Genomic DNA, 23570 nt, shown 5'->3' with positions numbered 1-23570 from the left:
GAGGTCTTTGTCATTTGTTCAGACAATGAAGATAAATGGGGTGTTATGGGTTGGGCCCCCTTTCAGGGTGCCACCGGATGTGCTGGGGTCCCACTGAGCCTGCTGTCCTACCAGCCTGGGTTTCCCTTGCTATTCCATGCTGCTGTGACAGGCTCTCAAGCCTCTTTCCAGCACACACACAGGCAGGGACACGCTCAGCTCCAGAATCTGAGTCTACGATTAGCTCTCTGTGGGACGGCTCAGCTAGGGGAATGCCCAGCTCTTCTGTGCACACACCCTCTGGAGTGGAAACCCAAAATAATATTGTCTTATGCTGTATAGAGATCTAGATAGCGTAAGGTCATAAAAATTACCCCTTCCCTCTATGTGGAGGGAGATATGCACAGCTCTTCTCTTCCCTTCCTCCCCCACAGTTATGAATTGCACAAACTGGGTTTATGATATAAACAAGAAATAAGTTTATTAACTACAAAAGGTAAATTTTAAGCGATTATAAGGTATAGCAGAGAGAACAAAGCAGATTTCTGAGCAAAACACACAAACTAAGCTTAATACGCTAAAGAAACAGATTACCAATAGTAATTTCTCACCTTAAATGTTGTTTTAGGCAGGCTGCAGAGTTTCTGAAGCTCAGAGTTCCAGTTATTTCTCTTTACCGGCTAGACCCCGTCTCAGCTGGACTCAGCCCTTGCTTTTCCCTAGCTTAGTTCCTTTGTCTCTTCAGGTGCTTTCAGCAGTCTTCTTCTGGGGGAGGCCATGGAGAATAGCCCTGATTGACTCACTTCCCAGCCTTAAATAGTATTTACATAAGGCGGGAATCCTTTGTTTCCAGTGGAAAAATACCAGCAGTGTCCAAGGTGGTACTTCATACTAGGTGACATTATCATATGACCTTGCAGTGTTAAAGCCACTATGAGACCAGGCTTATTTGTAATGTCCACAGGAAGTCTAGGAAGATGAGCGATCAGCATCTTCAAGACCTATTCTATTGTCTATCGTAATGGCCCATTCAAGCTGATTGCCTACTCTCTGGTGCACGTTTCCCAGGTACATACACAATTGTAATTGTTACATAGTCAATATTCCTAACTTCAGATACAGAACTGACACATGCATACAAATTTGATAATCACATTCAGCAAATCATAGCCTTTCCAATGATATCTCATATGACCCATCTCCCATAAAACATCTTAGTTATGTCATATTCATATTACAACAATATTTTTATGAAGAATATGGGATGCAGTGTCACATGGGGGAAGAAAGAAAACTCGTCTGTTGGAACCATCCTAAAATTCTGAAACACAAGCATTCAGCTCGTTATTTAAACCTCACTGAGAAAGAAGTAACACATGACATCCTAAAGTAAGATGGAAGTTTAGTCTTCTGCAATTACCATCAAGTTGATTGATAGAAAAAAAGAGGCTTGAGGATTCATCTTCCTAATGAAACTGAGTGGAAAAACTCAAGAAAGTTGTCTCTGTTACATGCAACTACCACAATAATTTATAGTGAGTATGAGTAGATCAAAATATAGCATGGATTTCACACAAAGGTCTCTACATAACACACCAAACTTTTTTTTTTTAATTTAAATTAAATAGGATGTCAGAGGGACTGCTGTTGCAGTCTAAATGAAAACTGGTTTGATATAATTAACAAAGGAACTACCAAAGAACAAAGCCAAAAAACAATTTAGAGAAGCTATTAATTTTATCCATTATTTAACCAACTTGACTGATTCAAGATATGAAGGTGATAAATGGAGCTCAGGAGTAAAATATTTAAAGGCTTTAGTCTAATTTTCAGAAGAGATTTAGGCACTTAGGAGCCTGAAGTCTCATTGAAGGTCAGTGGGATTTGGGCTTCAAAGTCATTTAGATACTTCTTAATCCCAGAACAGGAAATAGAGACTGAAACTTGGCTGCTAGTATGTGACTGATACTTCTCTTCCAGTATTTAAAACTGAAGATCCAGATTTCTTTTCAAAATCTGTCTGAAGCAAATTGTCACAGTGAGTTGGATCAAAATGGTAGAAAGATAATTACGGAAGACAGGACAGTTTAAATTTAAAAAACTGACAGTTCCTAAGACTTGCCCTCCTGTCCAGTCAACACGGCATCAGTTGATTGTGACTTTAACAAACTGAGACTTGCTTGTCCAAAATTTCCTTGAGTAGGTATTCAAGTTTATTAAAGGAAAAAAAGCAAGCTCAAGTGATAAGCATATTGGTGTCAATGGTGATAGAGTGTAGTAGACTGGGGATTTGATTATTGTATTTGTGTCCTATTTTTTTATTTACAGAATTAAAAACTTTTCATTTTGAACAATAAATATACTTGGTTATATCTGGACAATAAATGTGTTCATGAAGTGAGGCCCCTGGCATGTATTCCATTTAATAAAACCTGTTTTTAGGGCATGTTAGGGATGAGGACTTATTCTCCTTCCTTTGCCCAAGGAAATTCTTTAGCTGTTTTTCCTCAACCTGGTATAGTCTTGTTAATTAGAGTATGCATGTGTGCCCCAGGATCTGAAATGTACATGTAGATAGATTGACCCAGTTATATCTACATACCTTTATCAATCAGGCCCCGACATTAATAGACATTATAATCTAGGATAATTTGTTTAACGTGGACTTGAGGGATGTGAATAGTGAGGAATATGTGTCCATGCTAGGATCGGAACAATAATCCTAGTTGGAAATAGAATTTTCACAAAAGCACATATTGATGATCTTTCTCTTCCAAGTCTGTCCCTTATCACCCTCCCCCCAAACCATAATCTCCAAACTGTTTAGTGGAGATGATCATACAGATTACTGGTGTGTAGTAACTAATGTGCAGCAGTCACTAATGTTCTCACTGAAATCCATGGAAAGCAATTCAACAATATAGCATGTATATTTTAGAAGTGATGGACATTATTTTCAAGTTATGATTTGATTCTCATCATCCAGAACCAGCCCACATTAAGTTTCAAGTAATTTGTTTAGTCAGCAGAATTTTCAGGAATATTAACAACTTCTAAAATGGGTCACTCAAATTTTAAAAAAAATGTTCTGCATCATATTTCAAATGTTGCAAATAATGTACTGCTCATTAGCAAACACCATTACCTAAATTAGCATAGATTCAGTTAATCCATAATGTCACTTGAATTCAATCCCTCACACCTCTGGAGTCAACTGACAGCTGGTTTCCATGGCCTTGTGGAATGGTATAGCTTTATTTGGTTTCTGAAACAAGATTGCTGGCACCTGTTAAAACAGGAATTTCAATCTGATTAGCACACAAATATGAAATGCATTCATTTAATGAAAAATTTATTATAACCAATTATAATAGTTACACTTTTGGAAATGAGGATTGAACTATGATATTTAGATAACTGTCATTTTTGTTTTGTTTGAAATTATTTGAAAACTTGAAGTGTTTTGTTTTGGGAGCTGTATGTACTACTTGAACAGTGGAGCATATTTTACTTTAATGTTATCTCTGATATCCAAGTCTATGCCTAAGGCTACGTTTTACTCACAGTGGGTATTTTTAGTAAAAGTCATGGATAGGTCACGGGCCATAAACAAAAATTCACGGGCCGTGACCTGTCCATGACTTTTACTAAAAATACCCACTATGACTAAAACTTGGGGGGTGTGGGTGCTCGGGGGCAGGGGGAATGTACAGGGGTGCTGCAGGTGCTGGGGCAGGTGACCTGGCTGGGACCCTCGCTGGGAGAGGGAGGGTTGGCGGGGCTCCCTACCTGGCTCCGTGTCTCTGCAGCTCCTAGGTGGTGGGGGTAGAGGCCAGCAGCAGTTGCTGCAGAAGTCATGGAATCCGTGACCTCTGTGACAGACTCGCAGCCTTACTTATACTCTGCTAACAATTTGCTGCTGACAAAACAAGGGCAAGAAATATTTTAATGAGAAATTAGACCTGTATTTGAAACACTCTCCTCTAATTAATAGGTGGAATTTTTTTTTAAATGAATACTAAAAATCTGAAGATCTCTCATCAGTTTTACAAGCTGAAGAGCAAAATTGACTAGATACTGTACTAGTCAGCATCTGATATGTGGTTAAAGTCAAGGGCTAGATTGATACCTTTACTCATGGTGAGCAGTACCTTACTTCACAAGCCACTCCACTGAACTTCATTGGGGCTGCCTGTAGTGTTAGGTAATATTTAACATTAATAAAGATAATCAGTTTGGCCCTACAGATGTTACACTTTCAGGTAGCTTATGCCCAAATTTTAAGGGTGTGTGTGTGTGTTTGTAGTGTTTGTTCTGTTTAAATATAGGAAACTTAACATTAACAGAAATTTCTATGATTATTTTCTAATTAAAAATGGGTCTTGGACTTAAACATTCATTAATCATGAGAATGAAAAAGCGAAGCTGATTACAAAGAAATTGAATGGCTAATTTTTTTGTTGTCAGATCTGAGTAAACTACAAAAAAAGCAAAAATTGTGAAATGCCAAATAGTTTTTTAGTTTTAATAATCTGATATGTATTAACATTGGTAAAGAAATGTATACCTGTACCTCGATATAACACTGTCCTCAGGAGACAAAAAATCTTACCGCGTTATAGGTGAAACTGCGTTATATTGAACTTGCTTTGATCCACCGGAGTGCGCAGCCCCGCCCCCCTGGAGCACAGCTTTACCGCGTTATATCCAAATTCGTGTTATATTGGGTGGCGTTATATCGAGGTAAAGGTGTATTTTTAAATCCTGGTCCATCAGAAGTTAATGGGAGTTTTGCTATTGACTTCAGTAGAGCTAGGATTTCAACCACTGTATTTAAACAGGTTTCAGAGTAGCAGCCGTGTTAGTCTGTATCTGCAAAAAGAACAGGAGTACTTGTGGCACCTTAGAGACTAACACATTTATTTGAGCATAAGCTTTCGTGGGCTACAGTCCGCTTCATTGGATGCATAGAATGGAACATATAGTGAGGAAATATATATACACAAACACATACAGAGAACATGAAAAGGTGGGAGGAATTAGCCTCTTAGAGTTGGTAGGGGAACTCCCCACCTTTTCATGTTCTCTGTGTGTGTGTGTGTGTGTGTGTGTGTGTGTGTGTGTGTATATATATCTCCTGACTATGTTCCATTCTATGCATCCGATGAAGCGGGCTGTAGCCCACGAAAGCTTATGCTCAAATAAATTTGTTAGTTTCTAAGGTGCCACAAGCACTCCTGTTCTTTTTGCATATTTAAACAATCACTTTGTTTCCTCAGGACCCTGCTTTGTTCAGAGTTAGATCAGTAGCTCCCAAACTTTTTAGAAGGATGACCAACCATGGTTTTTCTTTCTGTGCGACCCACTGACCACCTGAAGCAGCACCGTCCACCCACCACCACAATCCTAATCCCACCCAGTGCAGGGGGGAGAGGGGAAGGGGTTGTCAGAGAATGAGCCCACCCACCCTGACCGTGTTACCATATCTCCTGTCCTGTGAGGCTGGGTCTGGCTCCCCATTCAAGACATTGTGATTTTGCTAAACTTGAATGGCCCTGTGATCTCGTGCACCAGGCCACAACACCCGGAGCAGGAAGCTGGCCCCGGCCCCAGCCCCATGGGTCAGGATCCAAAGCTGTGGGGAGAATGCAAGGCAGGCTCGGTCTCCATCCCCCTTAGGCCTCTGCTCCAGGCCAGGCCTGCAATCCATTTGGGAAACACTGTATTAGATAATGGTAACGAATAGACAGCTGAGCTTTTATTATCCTCAGTGACTTGACCCCTGCCTTGCTCACAACATGCTGTCCATCTTGTCCTTTGAGACCCTGATTAAATATGAAGCTTTTAAGCAAATGCTTAAATCCTCATGTTTTCAGTGGAATTTAAAAACACAATTAAAGTTAAGCACATGTTTAAGTGCTTTCATAAATAGGGATGCTTTTCCGGAATCTGGGCCTGAGATCAAATCTGCTCTTAACATATACATTTGAAGTGTGGTTTTTTTTTTCTGTTTTGTGTTTTTGTATTTTTTCTATTTCTTCCCTTCCTCTCCAGTGACTTTTTTTCCCCTTCTTCTCAGATTTCTTCCTTTTCTGATCCAGGTGGCTTTTAATCTCCCTTGGTTGCTCCCGCTCATATCTTCTTCTTTCCTCCTGTCCAGTGGTTCAGTTTAGAGCTTAAAAGTTTTAGTTATTTTCAGTTTCAGTTATCCGAGAAATAGAGCTGCAAGAGACAAAATTAAGCAGACAAAAAGAAGCCCATGTGATAGTTCTGGCCTACTACAACCTGTTAGTACAATAGGATTGAAAGAGCTTGCAAAAAAGGCTCATTTGCTCAGTGCATTCCTATTGCATTTTAATGGGTAACAAAGTGGTACATTGACTCATAGACTTTAAGGTCAGAAGGGACCATTAGGATCGTCTAGTCTGACCTGCACAACGCAGGCCACTGAATCTCACCCACCCACGCCTGTAATAAACCCCTAACCTATGTCTGAGCTATTGAAGTCCTCAAATCATGATTTAAAGACTTCAAGATGCAGAGAATCCTCCAGCAAGTGATCCGTTCCCCATGCTGCAGAGGAAGGCGGAAACCCCCCAGGGCCTCTGCCAGTCTGCCCTAGAGGAAAATTCCTTCTCGACCCCAAATATGGCAATCAGCTTAAACCCTGAGCATGTGGGCAAGACTCACCAGCCAGACACCCAGGAAAGAATTCTCTGTAGTAACTCAGATCCCACCCCATCTAACATCCCATCACAGGCCATTGGGCATATTTATTGCTAATAGTCAAATGCATGAACCATTCTCTATTAAAGGCTTACATTTAAGTTTGAATTTTGGTAATAAAACCTAACTTTTTACTTTCCCTGTCAATTTTCACCATCTCCATTTTGGTAAGAAACTTCATTGTGTGCATAAAGCAGAAATGGATGTGGCTACTAACTCTTTAACTATGCATCAACATTAAAGATGATTTTACCAGGAAAATATGCAAATCTTAGTTAACAGAAGTTCACATTTTTGTCTTGCTACACAGGTGGTAGCGACTTCTGATTATTTTGGCAAAGGGAGTGGAGAATATTAAGAATGATAGGAATAGATATTTAGAACTAGAGAGCTTCCCCTAAAAAATAAAACAAATTTAAACCATATCAGAGTTTAGACCTAAACTTTAGAAAAACTTGAAATAGGTATATAGTGGGCAACCTAATATTTGTTGGTATAGAAAGAAGAAATTTAATAGTTGCAAATATTCTGATTTAAAGATTGATCCACTTTTTTTTCCCAAGTGTGGTTTAACACTGTAAACCAGTGGTTCTCAAACCTTTTTTTTTCCACTGACCACTTGAAAATTGCTGAGGGTTTCGGAGAACCACTTAATGATCTTTCCAAATGTTGTTTGTACCATTAGCTAACTATTGTAAAGTGGTTTGGTTAAAAGTGCTATAGTAAAAAAAACCTTAATAATAAACTTTTTTTTGTTCTACAAATAAAAGCACACAATTCATACTTTAAGATCAGTAGTCTTACCTTTCTAATGCAATGGATGTGCCCTCTCTCCCCTGCCACGGCAGCCCCCAAGTTAGGGCTGGGAAGGAGGGGGAGTCTCTCCCTCTCTCCTCCACCACAGTAGCCCCCGAGCTGGGACTGGAAAGGGGGGGTCTCTCCCCTGCCACAGAGTTGAGGCTGGGAAAGAGTGTCATCTCTCCCCGGCAGCTGCAGCCCTGGAGCTGGGGAAAGTCACCTCTTTCTCTGGCTGCTGCAGCCCTGCACATCCCAAATCCCTCCCCAGCCCCTCTTCTCACCCCACAGTTCCTTCCCACCTACCCCCTATTTCCCCCCAAGGCCACCACCTCACTTTACATGTGCATCTTCTCCAGGGTCCAGGCACCTAATTAGTGGAGTCACACCTGCGTAGCTCCACTAATTAGGTGGATGGCCCTTCATTCTCTTGTATGCGGCCACCCAGGCTTGCAACTTGGAGGGAGCTATCCGCAGCCCACCTGAATGGAGCTCGCGGACCATTGGTGGTCCATGGACCACAATTTGAGAACCTCTGGGATAGACAACTCTCGAAGGTGCAGGAGTTCATATAAAAAACCCAAACTGTTGATTAATATGGATATGTATATATTGATGTATGTGTAGTACATATGTATGCCCATAAGTATTTTCTTATTTTAAAGATATGGACCTTGGTTGTCGGTTATCTGTTGACCATTTCATTCAAGTGGAATGCAAGCACTGAGCGTTACTTAAGAGCAATCTCCATTCCTGTCTGGATAATACTGCTCTTCCACTTAGGTAGGTAACACATCATTGTGTTTATGTATAAAATGTAGTTCGGAAGCTTAACAAAGAACAACCTTGGGCTAAATTCTCAACTGAGATCCAGCCCCTTTGCTCTCCTCAGGTGGCGCAAAGGATCCAGATTCTTACTGCAAATAGCCAGGAGAGAATTTCTCTTGGTGCAGGAGAACTCATCGCTGGTGTAAAGTTTGCAGGAGGTAGCTTTTGTGCTACCATCCCCTTGGAGTAGTGAACAGTGTGGGGATATGGAAGAACTCTGTACCACTGCCTGCGTTTTTTTCACTGGTGTAAGTTAGAGTGACTGCTCTAAATGCTGGCGGGGGCCAGGTGCTGATTGGCCCTTAGAATCAAGGATCAGAACCAGCTCCTTGACGGAGCTGGCCACAGGAGAGAATTTGGTCCCTCATCTGTAACTTTTTTTTGAGAGAGAGAGAATCTCAGTAACAAAGATTAAAGGTCTAAAAGGCAGAATTAACATGAAAATAAATTCTTCCTCCTACAGCCAGTCCGAGCATATTGATAATATCAAGGATGCTTAATTTTTTTTTTTTTTTTTTTTTTTTTTTTTTCTAAGATTGTGTTCTATTTCTGCCTTTCTAATAGCATAACTGTATGGGCTCACTAGCCATTACAGTAGCTAATTAATACATTTAATAATAAGCTAATATCCTTAAAAGAGCTCATAGCTCACTCCTTCATGTCTTACTGAGGCAGCATCTCTTTTGCACTGTTGCACTAATTTGCCCATACGTACTCTATTTTGTGGTTTAAGATCTCATGTAGTGGCTTTATGGGTTAGTTTTCAGCCAAACAAATATTGGTCTTCAAATCCCCCCCCCCCCCCAAAAAAAAAAAAAAAAGAGCAAGCAAGAAAACGCCTTGGTCTCATTCTATATAGAAGTTCTACTAAAAGGAAGTTGTTTTTTAGTTATTCTGAAATGTAAGTTATTTTAAAAAATAACTTTAAAATTATATATCCAATATAATGTAATACTAATTGAATAAAAAGAACACTGACTAATAGGTATTAGAACGAGTATTGAGAAATGTAAATGTCCCATAAGAATGGAAAGAAATGCATAAAAGTCTAAATATTTGTTTAGATGTAGAAAAATTTCTCACACTTCTGTGATATTAGACACTGATATCTATCTATAATTGCTGGGTTCCACTTGTGGCTGCCCTCTTCAGAATGGCTGCATTATACTAACATTTTTGATTAAATTTTGAAAAACTTTGCTGAAAAATCTTATTTTTTTTCCAGCTTCTGTGGCCGGCTCTTGGAGGATTCCAGTATTTCTGGTTATAGTATTTCTGATGACTGTGGGCATGTTGCATGAGCAACGGGGCGGAAAGGAGTCTTCTGGTAAGAAATAAGTCACTTTTCTTCTGCTGTCAACCAAGGTAAACTTATGGAAAATGGAGGACTTGAAATCTTAAAATTGCTTGGGTTACTCATGAGTTTATTTTAATATCATATGACTTGTGTATGTGTACTCTCTATTATAGCGAAAGTAGGAGTTTTTGCTAATTAAAAATATCATGGATTATGTTTCCTAAAACTGAAGTCTGATCGGTTCTATCTAATAAAATATTTTGCAGTATACTAATGTTAGGTTTCTGTAGTGACTCTATAGAATCCAGACTGTTGTTCTAAACTGCAATTTCTGTTCCATTTCTAGCTTCTCATTAGTGTGACCAATATGCTTGCAGACTGGGTTGTTTATACAAAGATATGAAGAGAATACTTTCTCAGAACCGGGGCAATACAGGATTAAAGATGTTTATTTCTTACTAATTCATATACGTTTTAATGTTTTCCCAGCACAAATGTTCATTTTCGGAGCTCCAGTCATGGGCCAAAGGCATTTTGTCAGTGGGTAGATTTAAATCCTAGGAGACTTTCTAGGGAAATATTGTTTAGGAGTCTTAGGCCTGGTCTACACTAGGTGGTGGTGGTGGGGAAATCGATCTAAGTTGTGCAGCTTCAGCTACGTGAATAATGTAGCTGAAGTCAACGTACTTAGATCTACTTACCACGGTGTCTTCACTGTGGTAGGTCAACTGCTGATGCTCCTCCGTCGACTCCGCCTATGCTTCTCGCTCCAGTGGAGTACCGGAGTCGACGGAAGAGTGCTTGGCAGTTGATTTATCGCATCTTCACTAGATGCGATAAATTGACCCCCACTGGATCGATCGCTCCGGAGGTAAGTGTAGACATGCCCTTAATCTTATACTGGGGCCGGAGAGGGTGGGATGGGATCAGGCTGAACAAACCAGTTTCATTACACTGGGCAGTGTCATACATGTTAGTGTCTGTTTCCAAAGGACTAAAAATCTTCCAAGATCAAAGATAAAGGTAGGACACTGAAGATGAGAACTTAAGCTTGCAGAGGAAATGTGGAAAGGAGAGAGGAATTCCCTGAGTTGTGATGGGGAAGAGAACCTGAAGGAAAGAAAAAGAATCTTGAGAAATAAAGAAAACACTTCCCTTTTCCACTCATCTTAATGCATCCTGATCCACATGGAGGGAATCCCAGAAAACAAAGAATCCTTGCCCTCAAATTGATTGTCCCTGGGAAGTATGCAGTAGGTTCCAGGGAGTAAAGAACTCGATCTGCACTCGCATCATGTCCTGTTGCTCTTCAGCAGGGTGCTCTAGGGCGGGGGTTCTCAACCTTTTTCTTATTGAGGCCTCCCCCAACATGCTATAAGAACTCCATGGCCCACCTGTGGCACAACAACTGGTTTTCTGCATAGAAAAGCCAGGGTCTATGTTAGGCAGTAGCAAGCAGGGCAATTGCCTGGGGCCCAATGCCACAGGGGCCGCTGTGAAGCTAAATTGCTCAAGTTTTGGCTTCCGCCCTGGGGGTGGTGGGGCTCAAGACCTCTGGCTTCAGCTCCATGCGGTGGGGTTTCAGCTTTCTGACCTGGGCCCCAGCAAGTCTAATGCTAGCCCTGCTTGGTGGACCCCCTGACACCTCCTTGCAGCCCCCCATGGGCTCAAACCTCTGTTTGAGAACCACTGCCCTAGAGAATAAAGAAAATCACAGCAGAGCATTCATAGTTCAAATAATTTTGAAGAACCTAAGAAAATTCCAAAATCTTGTTAAGGTTGAGCTACATATTGGTAAATTAAGATTAAAACATTTCAATACTTGTGTAGTTAGTCTGGGGTATGCAAGAAGCATTGGAAACCCAGGAAATTCACAATTAAGATTAAATTTAAAAGAAACACACTTAAATGTATGGAATGCACTGTTAAAGTATGTCAACAACTTTAACTGCCCCTGTAATCATGTCGGAGGTGGGCAGTGGGGAGACTAGGGCTTCTCTACTGAGGGTTTGAATCGATAGCACATCAGTTTGCTGTGAAGTTATGTGCCGTCTGGATGAAGCTACAGCACAATGGAAGTCCCTGTGTGGCTTTTAGTAGTAGGATGCCAAGCTGCACTCCAGAACTTCTTGTACTGTGCAATAGCAGTGCCCACACAGGATGTTGCTGTGTGTCAAACTGGTGTACTGTGGAGTCACACACTGTGTTAGAATCATAGAATATTAGAGTTGGAAGAGACCTCAGGAGGTCATCTAGTCCAATCCCCTGCTCAAAGCAGGACCAACACCAACTAAATCATCCCAGCCAGGGCTTTGTCAAGCCAGGCCTTAGAGGTTTTTAAGGATGGAGATTCCACCACCTCCCTAGGTAACCCATTCCAGTGCCTCACAACCCTCCTAGTGAAATAAGTGTTGCTGTGCAGGAACTTATTGAGACCATTTTACCAATCCTTAAGTTTCTCATTAGTAACCACAAATGCTTAGAATTCTTCCACTCAACATTTTCCATTAAGATCCAAGTGTAGATGTCAGTTGAGATTAAACTGTTTTCTCCTACTATGAATTCCACTGGATGGAAGTCATCCCTCATGCATACTAGTTGTACCAAAATAGTTCCTAGTTTCTAGAAACTGAGAGCTCCTCATGTTGGCTGCAATGATTAATCATTGAGGATACAGTACATGGTCCAATTTACATTTGGCTGGTGGTCAGTGCTCAAGCACTCCTAAAAACACTTAGAATATGGATTTATTGCACTCTCTGACACAGTTTCCCCTGAAACTGTTCTTCTTGGTCACTAAACTTTATTACTAACCATAGAGGTTTCAGGTTAATCAGATTGCTTGTCACTTGGAACAGTTTTGGTGAGCTGGATTTCACAGATGATATGGCTGACAAAAAGAGAGATCTCTTCCTAGGTAGTCCTGGGGGAATACTGTGCCAAAAAATTAAATTCTGCACACTATTATAAAATTCTGCGTATTTTATTTGTTAAAATAAAGCAATATAATCAAAACAGTTTCAATTATTTTAGTCATTTATTTCAGAGTACCTGTCAGCAAGTATGTCTGTAAGAATACAGACGACAAAAAAGATTCATGAAATGTTTTTTAGGCAATAGATTTCTTACTGGTAACTTTGAGTAAATTAATTTAAACTATTGTACAGAAATGTATTTCCTGCACCCCTCAGAAGCAGTGCAAAGGCAGGGAGAAGGGGTGCAGATCAGGGTAATGGAGGAGCTGAAGGAGAGGGAAGTAATTGCTGGGAAGGAGGCAGGGAGTGAACCTGGAGGGTTGTTAGATGTGGGTGGGAGAAATATGGTACAGGTTTTTTTAGGGGCAAGGGTATGGAGGGATTGTTGGCGCTCCTCCCCTATGCAGACTTCAGTTGACCCCTATCCTCTGTCAGGCACATCTATCCCTGTCTCGATGTGACCCTGCACCCCTCTCCCCGTCCACATTTAGCCCTTCACCCTCACTCAGCCACGCTTGCACCCCCACTTCCATTCAGCCACTGCCCCAGTTGTCCCCCACACTAGCCCTTCTGAACCCTAGTCTGTGATCTCCCCAGCAGCCCTATGTGACCCATGCTGTCTGTCTCCCCCTCCCCCCATATTCTGGCCTCCTTATTTGGACATATGGGCAGGGCGCTGTTAGGAATGCAGTGTCTTCTGCTCCCTCTCCCCTCGCTGTGGCTGGCTGCTCCAAAGTGGGAGCAGCTGCCCTCTGTTCTGGTGCCATAGCAGCCCCTAGTGGGTGAAAGGTGTAATTGCAGCACCTTTCAAGCAGACTGTATTTTATGTGGAGGGAAAAAAAATTCTGCAGGGAACATGAGTTTTTCAGTGACACAGAATTCCCCCATGAGTATTCTAGACCACAGCCATGGCATTAAATACATACATTTTCTTGAGACTAAATTTTGAAAAGTTCACATTGATAGATGTGTGACGGGTTGGACCCCTCAAGGTGCCACCCGATGTGCTGGGATATCAGTGAGCCAGTTTTGCCAACCAGGGCACCCTTTTTACCTGTCTTGCTGAGCCAAGCTATCAAGCCTCCGCCAGTGCGCACACACCCACACAGGCAGGGCCACACCCAACTGCAGAATGACACAGATACTGAGATCAGCCTTGGGAAGCCTCAGCTTAAGGGACTTGCCCCAGCACTCAAGTGTCCACCTCCCTTGGAGTGCAGACCCAAAGGTATATTATGAAATCCACCTTCTCCCTCAATATGGACTAAGGTATGCACAGCCTCTTACCCCCGCCCATTATGCAATGCACAAATGGGGTTGTATTATAAACAAGAAATAAGTTTATTAACTACAAAAGGCAAATTTTAAGTGGTTAAAGAGAGAGTAATCTGCTTTGTTCTGTTTGCTAAGCAAATAAACCAAAACACGCATACTAAGCTTGTTTCACTAAAGAAATTAGTTACAAATAGTAATTTCTCACCCTAAATATAGTCACAGGTAGATTACAGAAAGTCTTGAAATGCAGCTTCACTGGTCTCCAGCTTGAGACCTCAGATATTATTACTCACAAGCTAGATGCCCTTCCAGCTTGGGCTCAACCCTTTCCCCCTCCCCCCCCCAGTTCAGTTCTTGTTTCCAGGTGTTTTTCAGTGTCTCTTTGGGGAGGAGGCAGAGAAGAACCACAATGATGTCACTCCCCTGCCTTGTATAGCTCTTGTGTGTGTGGCAGGAAACTTTTGTCACCCAGTGGAAGAACACTGGCATTCCAAGGGGTGAGTCCAGTACCAGGTGACTCAAACCCATGTCTCTGCAGGGCTGTGGCAGCCATTATTCGTAAGCTGTCTGGAGCGTCCACAGGAAGACTAAGCTCTTTCACAGTCCCTTGTCTTTGCTAACGGGCCATTAGCCCTGTCTGGCTTTTCCATTGTTGTACGTGAAGGGCTAGTTGGGGGTGACACCCAAAGTAACCCATTTGAAATACAGATACATAGTTAATACTCCTAACTTCAGATACAGAAATGATACAGGCATACAAATTTGATAATCACATTCGGTAAATCATAACCTTTCCAATGATATCTTACATGAGCCATCTTGCATAAAGTATCTCTCAGTTATGTCATATTCATATCAGAAGCATATTTTCATAAAGAATATGGAGTGAAACATCACAAGATGATCACACTGGGTCTACATAATATATGTAACTATTAAAGTGAATATTTATCCACTTCATTGAAATTGTACTTCAGTGAAACTGGATGTTGAGCAACAGAAATAAAAATAGTATTGTGATAAGAATCAACCTCTTCCCAACTCTTTACTTACTTGTGTATTTATTTTTATAGGGACAGAACTTCCTGGTCAAATGATTTCCATTGCTGCTTCTACAATTGCCATGGCAATATCTGTCACAGGATATGAGTCAAGTAATGAGCAACATTCACCCCAACCCTCAGGTGACTGATCACTCAGTAAGAAAATATTTGAATTTGTTCTTAAAGCATGAACCAAGAGGAAACTAGAAACAATTTTTAAAACGTTCTCCGACTCACAAATTACCACACTTTTTCCTGTGGAGTTGGTGTTCCTGGTTTAAAAGTTGTTCAAAAGACAGCAGTATTAACATGTAAATGACTATTTTACATACAATTTTTATGACCTAGTCATTTAAACTGTTACCTGCAGATGCAGAAGTGGTGCCAGGGAGAAGTTTTCTTTCATAATTAGTGTTCTGTGAAAAGAGCTTTTTCTTGGTGTATTTCCTGCTGTACTTATTGCTTTCCCTTGATATCTTCATGGTAGCAAGAAAAAGTTAGGCTTCGTGTGTGAGTGGAGGCAGCTTTGTAATGCAAGACTTTGTGGACAGTACTGTGGAGGCAAAAGGCTTCCTTTTGATCTGCTCAACCATGGCACAAGACTAAACGTTTTTTTCTTGCAGTTTAATTCGGCATACACTGTCTTTGAAACTGCATCTGGTTTGTGTTGCAGGTAATCTGTAAGCAGCAACTTGAGAAGATGAAGGTTCAATAAGTATTATTTGGGGGTGGAAAGCCTCTTTGGTCATGGGCAAAAGATCACTATAATGACTAAATAGGCCTTTGATGGAATATTTTGCTGACAAAATAATAGTCCTCCAGAACTCTCTGGAAACTAAAATATTCCATCAACATCTGAGGATGAACTATCAAAACAGGCACAGCGACCTGATGGGACTAGAGTGCCCTAATCTCAAATTTGAACTTGAATATCCTAAATAAAAATAAATTTCAAGCTACTGCAAAAATAAGTGAGTTTAAAAGACATGATCTTGGTTTCAACACACAAATAATGCTTCATGTGATGGAACATACAGATCAGTGTAAGGTTATTTCAAGCACACGGCATTAATAAAATGTCTTCTAGCTAAACATTGGCTTCATTGAAGTTAAAAAGCTACTTCCACCACCAGGTAGTAACTGATGTGCAGCAGTCTAACGATGTCTTACTCTGAGAGAGATGGATACACAGGTGTAGTCACATACACGTTTACTAATTTAAGTGTTCCAATGCAAATAGTACTCAAAGAAGATTTAGATTTCAAACATTTAGCAACACACTCATCTTTAAAATAAAGACAATCTTTCTGCTCTCATAGTATTTCATGCTGTTCCAAGTGAAAGTAACCTCTTCACTCAGACTAGCATGCTAAAATTTCAAAGATAAGCACTTCTTCACATGAATAAATTGGAAAAAATGTCCTAAGAGATCTCTTGAAATTTCAGGTTGGAGCAATATGGCTATAGCTGTCTTCTTTTCTTTTGCAGCTGTTTCCCTTGAGTGTGGGATGTGGTATCTTTTGTTTTGCTCATCCCCTCGTGACTCCTCCCCCTTCCCCCCCCCCCCCCTCCCCCCCCCCCCCCAAAAAAAAAAGATTTATGAAGCCTGGAAGTATGAGAGAAGTGATTTAGCTAGATTTTTGGATGGCCTACTGGTCATGTGTCAAACAGTTGCCAATAAATGCAATACATTCCTCCACTCCAATCTGATATTTGTTCTTGGAAGCTGGATTGGAAATATGTTTTCTTAAGGCAGATTATTTTTATTCTTAAAGCTTTAGCTATGCCTCTCACTGGAGATTATATAACTGTGAATAATATACATGCATGTGCTGCAGGTATACATTCTATAAATGTGCTTTGGGTAACTTTCTTGGGAATATAACCCCATTTTTCAGTGTAGATTTTGTAGTCAACTTTCCTTTATAGTCAGAAAGGGGAAAAAAATGGGACTCCCTGTCTTCTTTTGATGGAAGCAATTTTCCAGACTGATCTAGCAGTCTTCTTTGGGAACATTGTTCATCATTATTGATCAACTGACTGTTTTCAAATTTCTACTTGGTTTTGTTCCGCCATGTTCATGGTTGTTGAGGCTCAGAATTCTGGAACTGCAAAGCTTAAACACTTCTTAACTTTATTTTGTTGATCCAGAGTGACTTGGTATTTTCATCCTACTTTGGAACTCTGTTTTTCATGAGAGGTTTAAGATTCTACAGAAATTTTCAGTCATTCTTCAAGCTTAACCACCAGGTATACATCAGTTTTCAGAATGAAGACTCCTGTGTGCCTACTCTGCAAATACATTACTAGTGCTAAGTGGTGTTTATTAGTTGCAGAAAAATTGATTATTTCTGAATTTTGATACTGTTGCTTTTCATTAGTTGGTCAAAGAACAATGCTTCAAGCTTTCTGCTAGTGTGTGCACTTACCCACAATGTTAATTTAAAAAAAATTGTTACCACACTATAAGGCACTTTGGTTATACAGAGCTTTATTTGTGCTTCCCTTGTTTTGTGGCTGAATATTGTGGAAATTCTATTCCATCAATGATAGTACTGGGTCCTTCCCGACGGTATGAAGTGTTTCTAAAATTTCTGGTAAGTGAAAGCAAACGCTGCCATATTTTTTTGGGGAAAATGGATAGGCTAAGTAGCCATGTGGCAGGACTTATAGGAGCTATCATCTCAAGTCTCTTGCCTTTGTTTTCCCTTTGCTTTAGCACTTTCTTCCCACTGACGTATGTTTGGAGTTTTGCCCACTGCTATAACATTGCTTAGATTTACCATATTGTGTTTGGGAATGAAAGTAAGAGGAAAGGAGTTGTGTACATGCAGTAATCTATAAAATAATATAGTTCCTAGAACTTTGTTTGGACGCTAAACTCCTGATTGTGATAAATATGACTTAATAGAATATCCAGCAGAGGAATTGCATTCTTTGCCTGAGTGATACATTACGTAACAAAGTCGGAAACTATCTTTTACTATTCAGCATGGTACAGCTTTTCAGATGAACTAGGGCCTGGTCTTCCTGCATGATCATAAGTGTTCTTCAAGTAATGTCAGTCCCAGTTAGTGATATTATGTGCAAAATCAGGTTTGAAGATAACCAAGAACCCTGCTGGTATTTTTTTTTTCCCCCATCATCTAAAGCCAGGCACTTCATGCTAGTAAAGCTTAATAAAATCAATTCCCAACACCTCTGAGGCTAGGTTCTGTTGAACACTGAGTTGGGGGTTGAAGACAGAACCACGTAGTGGGTAGACTAGCGTAGGATGCAGTTTTGTTGCCTGGCTCTTATGCAGATGTCTACAACCAGAAGAGCCACCTGCAAATTTCACTGACAGTAGTATCTGTCTACATAAAGTAGGGATGCAGATTTGTCACAGCATTTTTATCAAAAATCCTTGAGCATTTTTATTAGTGAAAGTCACAGATTTTGTGTGTTTTTTTTTTTTTTTTTTTTTTTTTTTAAATAAACAGTGACACGAATGAGGAGGAGGGCTGCTGGAGAGCAAGCCCTCCCTACGTTCCTCCTGAGGCTCGGCCCAGCTCCCCACTCTGGCCGTTGCGACCTGGTGCAGGGGGTTGCAGTGCCATTCTGGTTTGGCCGAGCCACCCTTTCATTGACAGCACCTGGTCTCAACAACCAGAGTTGGGAGGTGGGCCCAGCCTTGTGGGACAGAAACCGCTACTGTGGAGTGAGTTTAATAAAATTATGGACATAAAACAAATCACAGACAAATGGGAAAATCACAGTATCCATGACCTTTTTCCAACTATGACAAACCTGCAGTCCTAATACCAAGATTCCAGAATTGTCCCTCTGAAGATTAGAATGTCTTTTGTGTCAGTATGAAGTGATGGATACTGTTATCATGGTTGAGAGCTTTTTTTGTTCAGAATATTACTAGGTTCAATCAACACTGGGATTCACGGTCTGTTACCATCTGATTTTTAAGTTCTCTGCCATTTTGGGTTTACAGATCACACGTGTGCGAAAGCTACTAGTTAATCTCTAAAAGTCAAAGAACAAAAATGAGCCACACAAATGCTTTTGTAGAATATTAGTACATTGCTTTACAGTAAGTCTCGTTGGGGTGGGGGAATGGAATGCATTCTAATTTTCTGTAAACTGGGATTTTAATCAGAATGAAATATTATACACTGGTTAAATAGTCAGCACTACTTAAATTTAATTTTTAATGTGTTCATCTTTAACTTTTAAGCTAGTGAAGATGAAGCTTAATTAAACATTTAGTGTCATCTGAGTCATACAATGACATATTGGTTATCTACTAATTTTTAAAGTTGTTTGTTTAATATCCTTGGAAACAATACCATAAAGAAAACAAAGTATGACATGCAAGGTAATATTATTGAGATCACAGAATGAATATTGTATAATTGTAGTGTGATCGTATCTGAAAAGAACACCATGCGTTATACTTAAATGATTTGTAAGATGGAAGTATTCACTTCAAAGTATAGTGTGTGTGCTTTGAAGTGTAGGGTTTTGATTTAAAAATAGCCTGGAGCATGCATTTGGATTGTATTGAACTCCTAGACAAAATACATTATTCATCTTCGCCATAAGGATAATACAGTAAACTCTTCTCATTTTATAGCTAACAGTATAGTATACATCTTAGATTTTGTTTTCCTCTGGAAAACTTAACACATTCCCTATTTTTGTTGGGTTATTTGGTGAAGTAAGATTGCACTGCTATGCATTTAGCCGTTAAGACCCTAGGGTAAATGTTGGTGATCTACTAGGTAACCTCTTTCAGTTCAGCAGTAGAAATTAATGCGATAACTTCTTCTTTTTCTAGAAACAGCAGAAAGTGGGCAACCCTCTCAAGCCTCATCCTCTTCGTTTTCTTCCTCTTCATCCACTTCCGGTGGCAGACACAGGCCTGAGATTGGAGCTTTTCTTAGAAAGAAGAAAACCAGTGATATCTACTTTGTTACACTTGTATGGGCCATTGTCGTAGTCCAAATCTGGCTGAATCTCTGGATTGTGCAGTTATTGCCAGTACCTGTTGCAGGTCATTGTCTAGTTCTTAATAATGCCAGTTAAAATATTACTTACAACACTGTTTGATTTTTAGAACTTCTTACTTATCTTACACTTAAATGTGGATGCTTTATTTGCCTATCCTCCGACTATTATGAAAATACTATGTGTGGTTGTAGCACAGATTCACTTAATTTGTAATTATAAGCAGTTACAGAATGTCTGTTGTAGTATCTAGCTGACTTGATAAATCTTAAAATGAACTTAATAATTAGAAGAGAGAACATGCTTCTCTGCTGCCTTCATCTCTTAATCAGACAATTCAATTGAGAATTCAGTCAGTTGGCAAAGTGTGAGCAAAGAGGTGCCTGTTCCAACTCTTTCTAAAAATGGTAGGTTTGTGTTTCAGCATATTTTTGTGGATAGCCACTTTCAGAAACGTGGCCTACCACCAAGAATGATCTTCCTTCAGCACTAAAATGTTTCACCCTTGATTTGGAGAAGAAAAGTGGTTTATAGTTTCCTGTCTGAAAAATATCCAAAATCAGATATTTTCCAGAGCATTAAGAAACTCTATAATGATCAGTTATGGAATAACTTGCCCATGAAGGAATTTTTTCCCCTAACCCTTGTAAGTTGAGACTAGCTTTTGAAGTATGGACGTTATTCCTTTTAGAAATGGGTAGATCACATCCAGTGTAATTGTAAATGTTCTTATAGTTTTGACCCTATTCTATTTAACATTTTTAACAATGACATGGATGAAAACAAAGTAAAGATGGGGGAATGATAAGTAATGAAACCGACAGGTCACTGATACAGAGTATTGTTTTTGTTTAGTAACATTCGTATTTCCAATCAATATAAAGTTATTCTGTTTGTTTTTAAAACCCCTCCTTTGACAGACAGCCCAGTGGTTCTAGTTTACCCTATACAACTTAATGATTCACTGTTCTAGGTTTGGTGCAGTTTATAATTACGCCGCCCATTTATGACTTAATCAATAAATCTAATAGATAATGCTAGAAGAGACCATTGTGAAAGGAAAAAATGTTCTTGCATTATAGGAAAAGATATTTGTATAGAGAGGGCTTGATTTTCCCAGAATAGAGAGGGCTGTGACTAAATGCTACTCCGTGTTTCCGAAATGTCTTGATACTGTAAACACTTCCCATTCAGTTCACTTACACTTCAGAAGAATGATGTTCTCTTAGATTTACTTTGTTCAGGGTGGTGGCAATTTTTTTCGTAAAACATAGAGGGGCAAGAAGAATTTTAGTTTAAAATTTAAACAGAAGACCAGTCGTGAAACATCTGAAACTTTTATTAAGTGTCGCATGCGTGTGAAAATAGGCTGACTCCTCTATTAATTTGTTCCCTTGTTCTGTTTTTTTCCCTTTTTATTCTACCCCTTTTGCAGCTCATGTTCACTTCCTTTATACTACTTTAACTTTCTTGCTATACCTTGTGGGTAGCTATTTTTCCTCTTTTCCTAATTAGGATTCTTCTGCTTTCATTGGATTTACTCTTTTCTGTATTAACAAGATCTGACTACTATACCACAAATATGCATGGAGCCTTCTGATATGCTTTTGTCAATTGTTCTAGGAACTAATGCTTGGGAGTTTTTGGTAAAATTTAGCATTTTGGAATGTGTGGAATATATTCTTTATTTTTGGACATTTATTGGTACTTAAGTCTAGCAAGATATTTAATTGTTAATGCAGTACACAAGTTTGCCACATGGTGGAGCCAATAGTAAGTAAAAGCAAAGCTTGGAGAAATTGTAAAATAAATTACTCTATTTGTGAGCAAGAGCATAAGCTTACAGAAAAGGTTTACAGATAAGTCTTTTGTTGAACTTTGATAAACTCCCTGTAGACATTAAAATTTGACCTTTAGGGCGATGACATTTTGTGTATCTAGATATTTCCAAAAGAAGGCATGTTGAGGGTTTATTTTTTGTAGTGTTTGTCAATAGATACTGCATCTAATTTGGAGGAGTTTTTGAATGAACATTATAAGAGTTTTATTAAATATTAACATGATTTGTTAGACTATTCAAAAATTTCTATACTGTTGCAGTGAATAAGTTTTTAATGTTGTTGCATAGAGGCCTGTGGTTGCTTTAGGATACTGATTTCAACACAACCATTTACCTCAAAGGATTTTCGGTTTGGTGCATTAAGTGAACAAATTTAAATAAATCTTTGCATTCACTTTAATTGATCCATTTTTTGACATTCAGCATTGCTGCCTTGTGGCAAAACTAATCTACAATAAGAAGTAGTCCACAGGTGATGGTTCTGTTCATGACTTGATTTAAAAAAAAAAAAAAAAAATTACTTCAATTTTTTTTTTAAATTAATGGTTCTGGAATATCAGTCACAGCAATGAGTTGGGTTTTTAAATAGAGTGTGTTAAATGCAAAAAACTGTTTAATGCAGTGTTGAGGCTGCAAAGTAAATTAATCAAGAAATGTAAAAGCTTTAAGATCAACATATCAATGTTAACTCACATGGTATAATTTTTAAAAGTATTTAATATAAGCAGAGGTGAAGTACAAATCACTTTATCTACAATGTGGATTAACATTCTGTGGGAACATGAACTTTTGCACTATTTGATTTGCATTATTTTAATTGCCAAATTAAAATTGTACTTGCATGAATTTTTGATTCTTCTTTGAGTCATGTCACTATATGTGCTCCACTGTAGGTGCGGCCTCGGATTGGAGATAATCATCAGTGGCTCTCGAACCGCACATGTGCACCTCCCTCATCTTGTGCCAGGAGCTGTGTGTGTGTAGATAGATATATAAAGTATAAAAAATATAGCACTGTTGTCCCCAGTTCCTTCTCTACTGCCCTTGGTCTGGGACGGAATCCACAACAGAGCTTGCTTCTCCTTTTGTCCAGTTAGATAGTGCCTTACCTGTTGTAGTTTAGTAGTTATTTCCTCCCTTTTCATCCTGTCTTTTTTTTTTTTTTTTTTTTTAAATCGCTTTTATGCTTCCTACCCTCCTTGTTAGTTTGTAGCTTAGCTTTTTGTTTCCTGCTTCCCGACCAGGAAGTTTTTTTCCTCACCCTTATGCGTGTATCTCCCGGGTTTAAGAGGTGCGTTTCCTCCTGGTTTGCCTTCCTGGTAATGGACGGTCATCCACAGGGCATTTGCTGCCTGAGAGAGGGACATAAAAGCATGCTCACTGCCACAACCTCACTGCCAGGTTCAGAAAAGACTGGGACATTCAGTTGGGACTTCTCATGGAGAAATCTCTGCGTCCTGCATATGACGCTGACCTGGACGCTTTCCCTGCATGGCACTCACACTCCACTAGATTGTCCACCGATCCTCATTTGCCATGCCCTTCTAAAAGAAAATCTTCTCTTTTCCGCTCTGAAGAGAAATAAATGAGCTCCCTCATCACCCTCTGAGACACTGCCTGTCAGAACACCATTTCCTGCAGGGTTGGTTGCCTTGACATCTTTGGAGAGGGGACATAGCTCCAGGGCCCGTCCGAGTACCTCAGATACCGGAGCTAAGCAAAGACCTTAACTGGGCAAACCTGCAGCCCTCGGCACTGTCTCTCGGTGCTGGGGAAAGAGACACAAGACCTTCAAGAACAGTGCCAACTGT

At 39.8% G+C, this 23570-nt stretch overlaps 1 protein-coding gene across 2 annotated transcripts in view; it reads left to right on the top strand.

Moving 5' to 3' along the window:
• Positions 1 to 23570, top strand: part of TMEM245 (transmembrane protein 245) — a 126581-nt gene that overhangs the window by 5512 nt on the left and 97499 nt on the right. For both annotated transcript variants that reach the window (XM_034761374.1, XM_034761373.1), the window contains exons 2-5: positions 8166 to 8283; positions 9554 to 9655; positions 14949 to 15059; positions 19750 to 19965. In XM_034761374.1, coding sequence (XP_034617265.1) covers positions 8166 to 8283; positions 9554 to 9655; positions 14949 to 15059; positions 19750 to 19965 — 547 coding nt within the window. The remainder of the gene's footprint in view (positions 1 to 8165; positions 8284 to 9553; positions 9656 to 14948; positions 15060 to 19749; positions 19966 to 23570) is intronic.

This window comes from Trachemys scripta, chromosome 2 (genome assembly GCF_013100865.1).
Source record: "Trachemys scripta elegans isolate TJP31775 chromosome 2, CAS_Tse_1.0, whole genome shotgun sequence".
NCBI classification, from domain to species: domain Eukaryota; kingdom Metazoa; phylum Chordata; order Testudines; family Emydidae; genus Trachemys; species Trachemys scripta.
The sequence above is the reverse complement of the archived record's forward strand: the minus strand, read 5'-3'. Positions and strand labels throughout refer to the sequence as shown.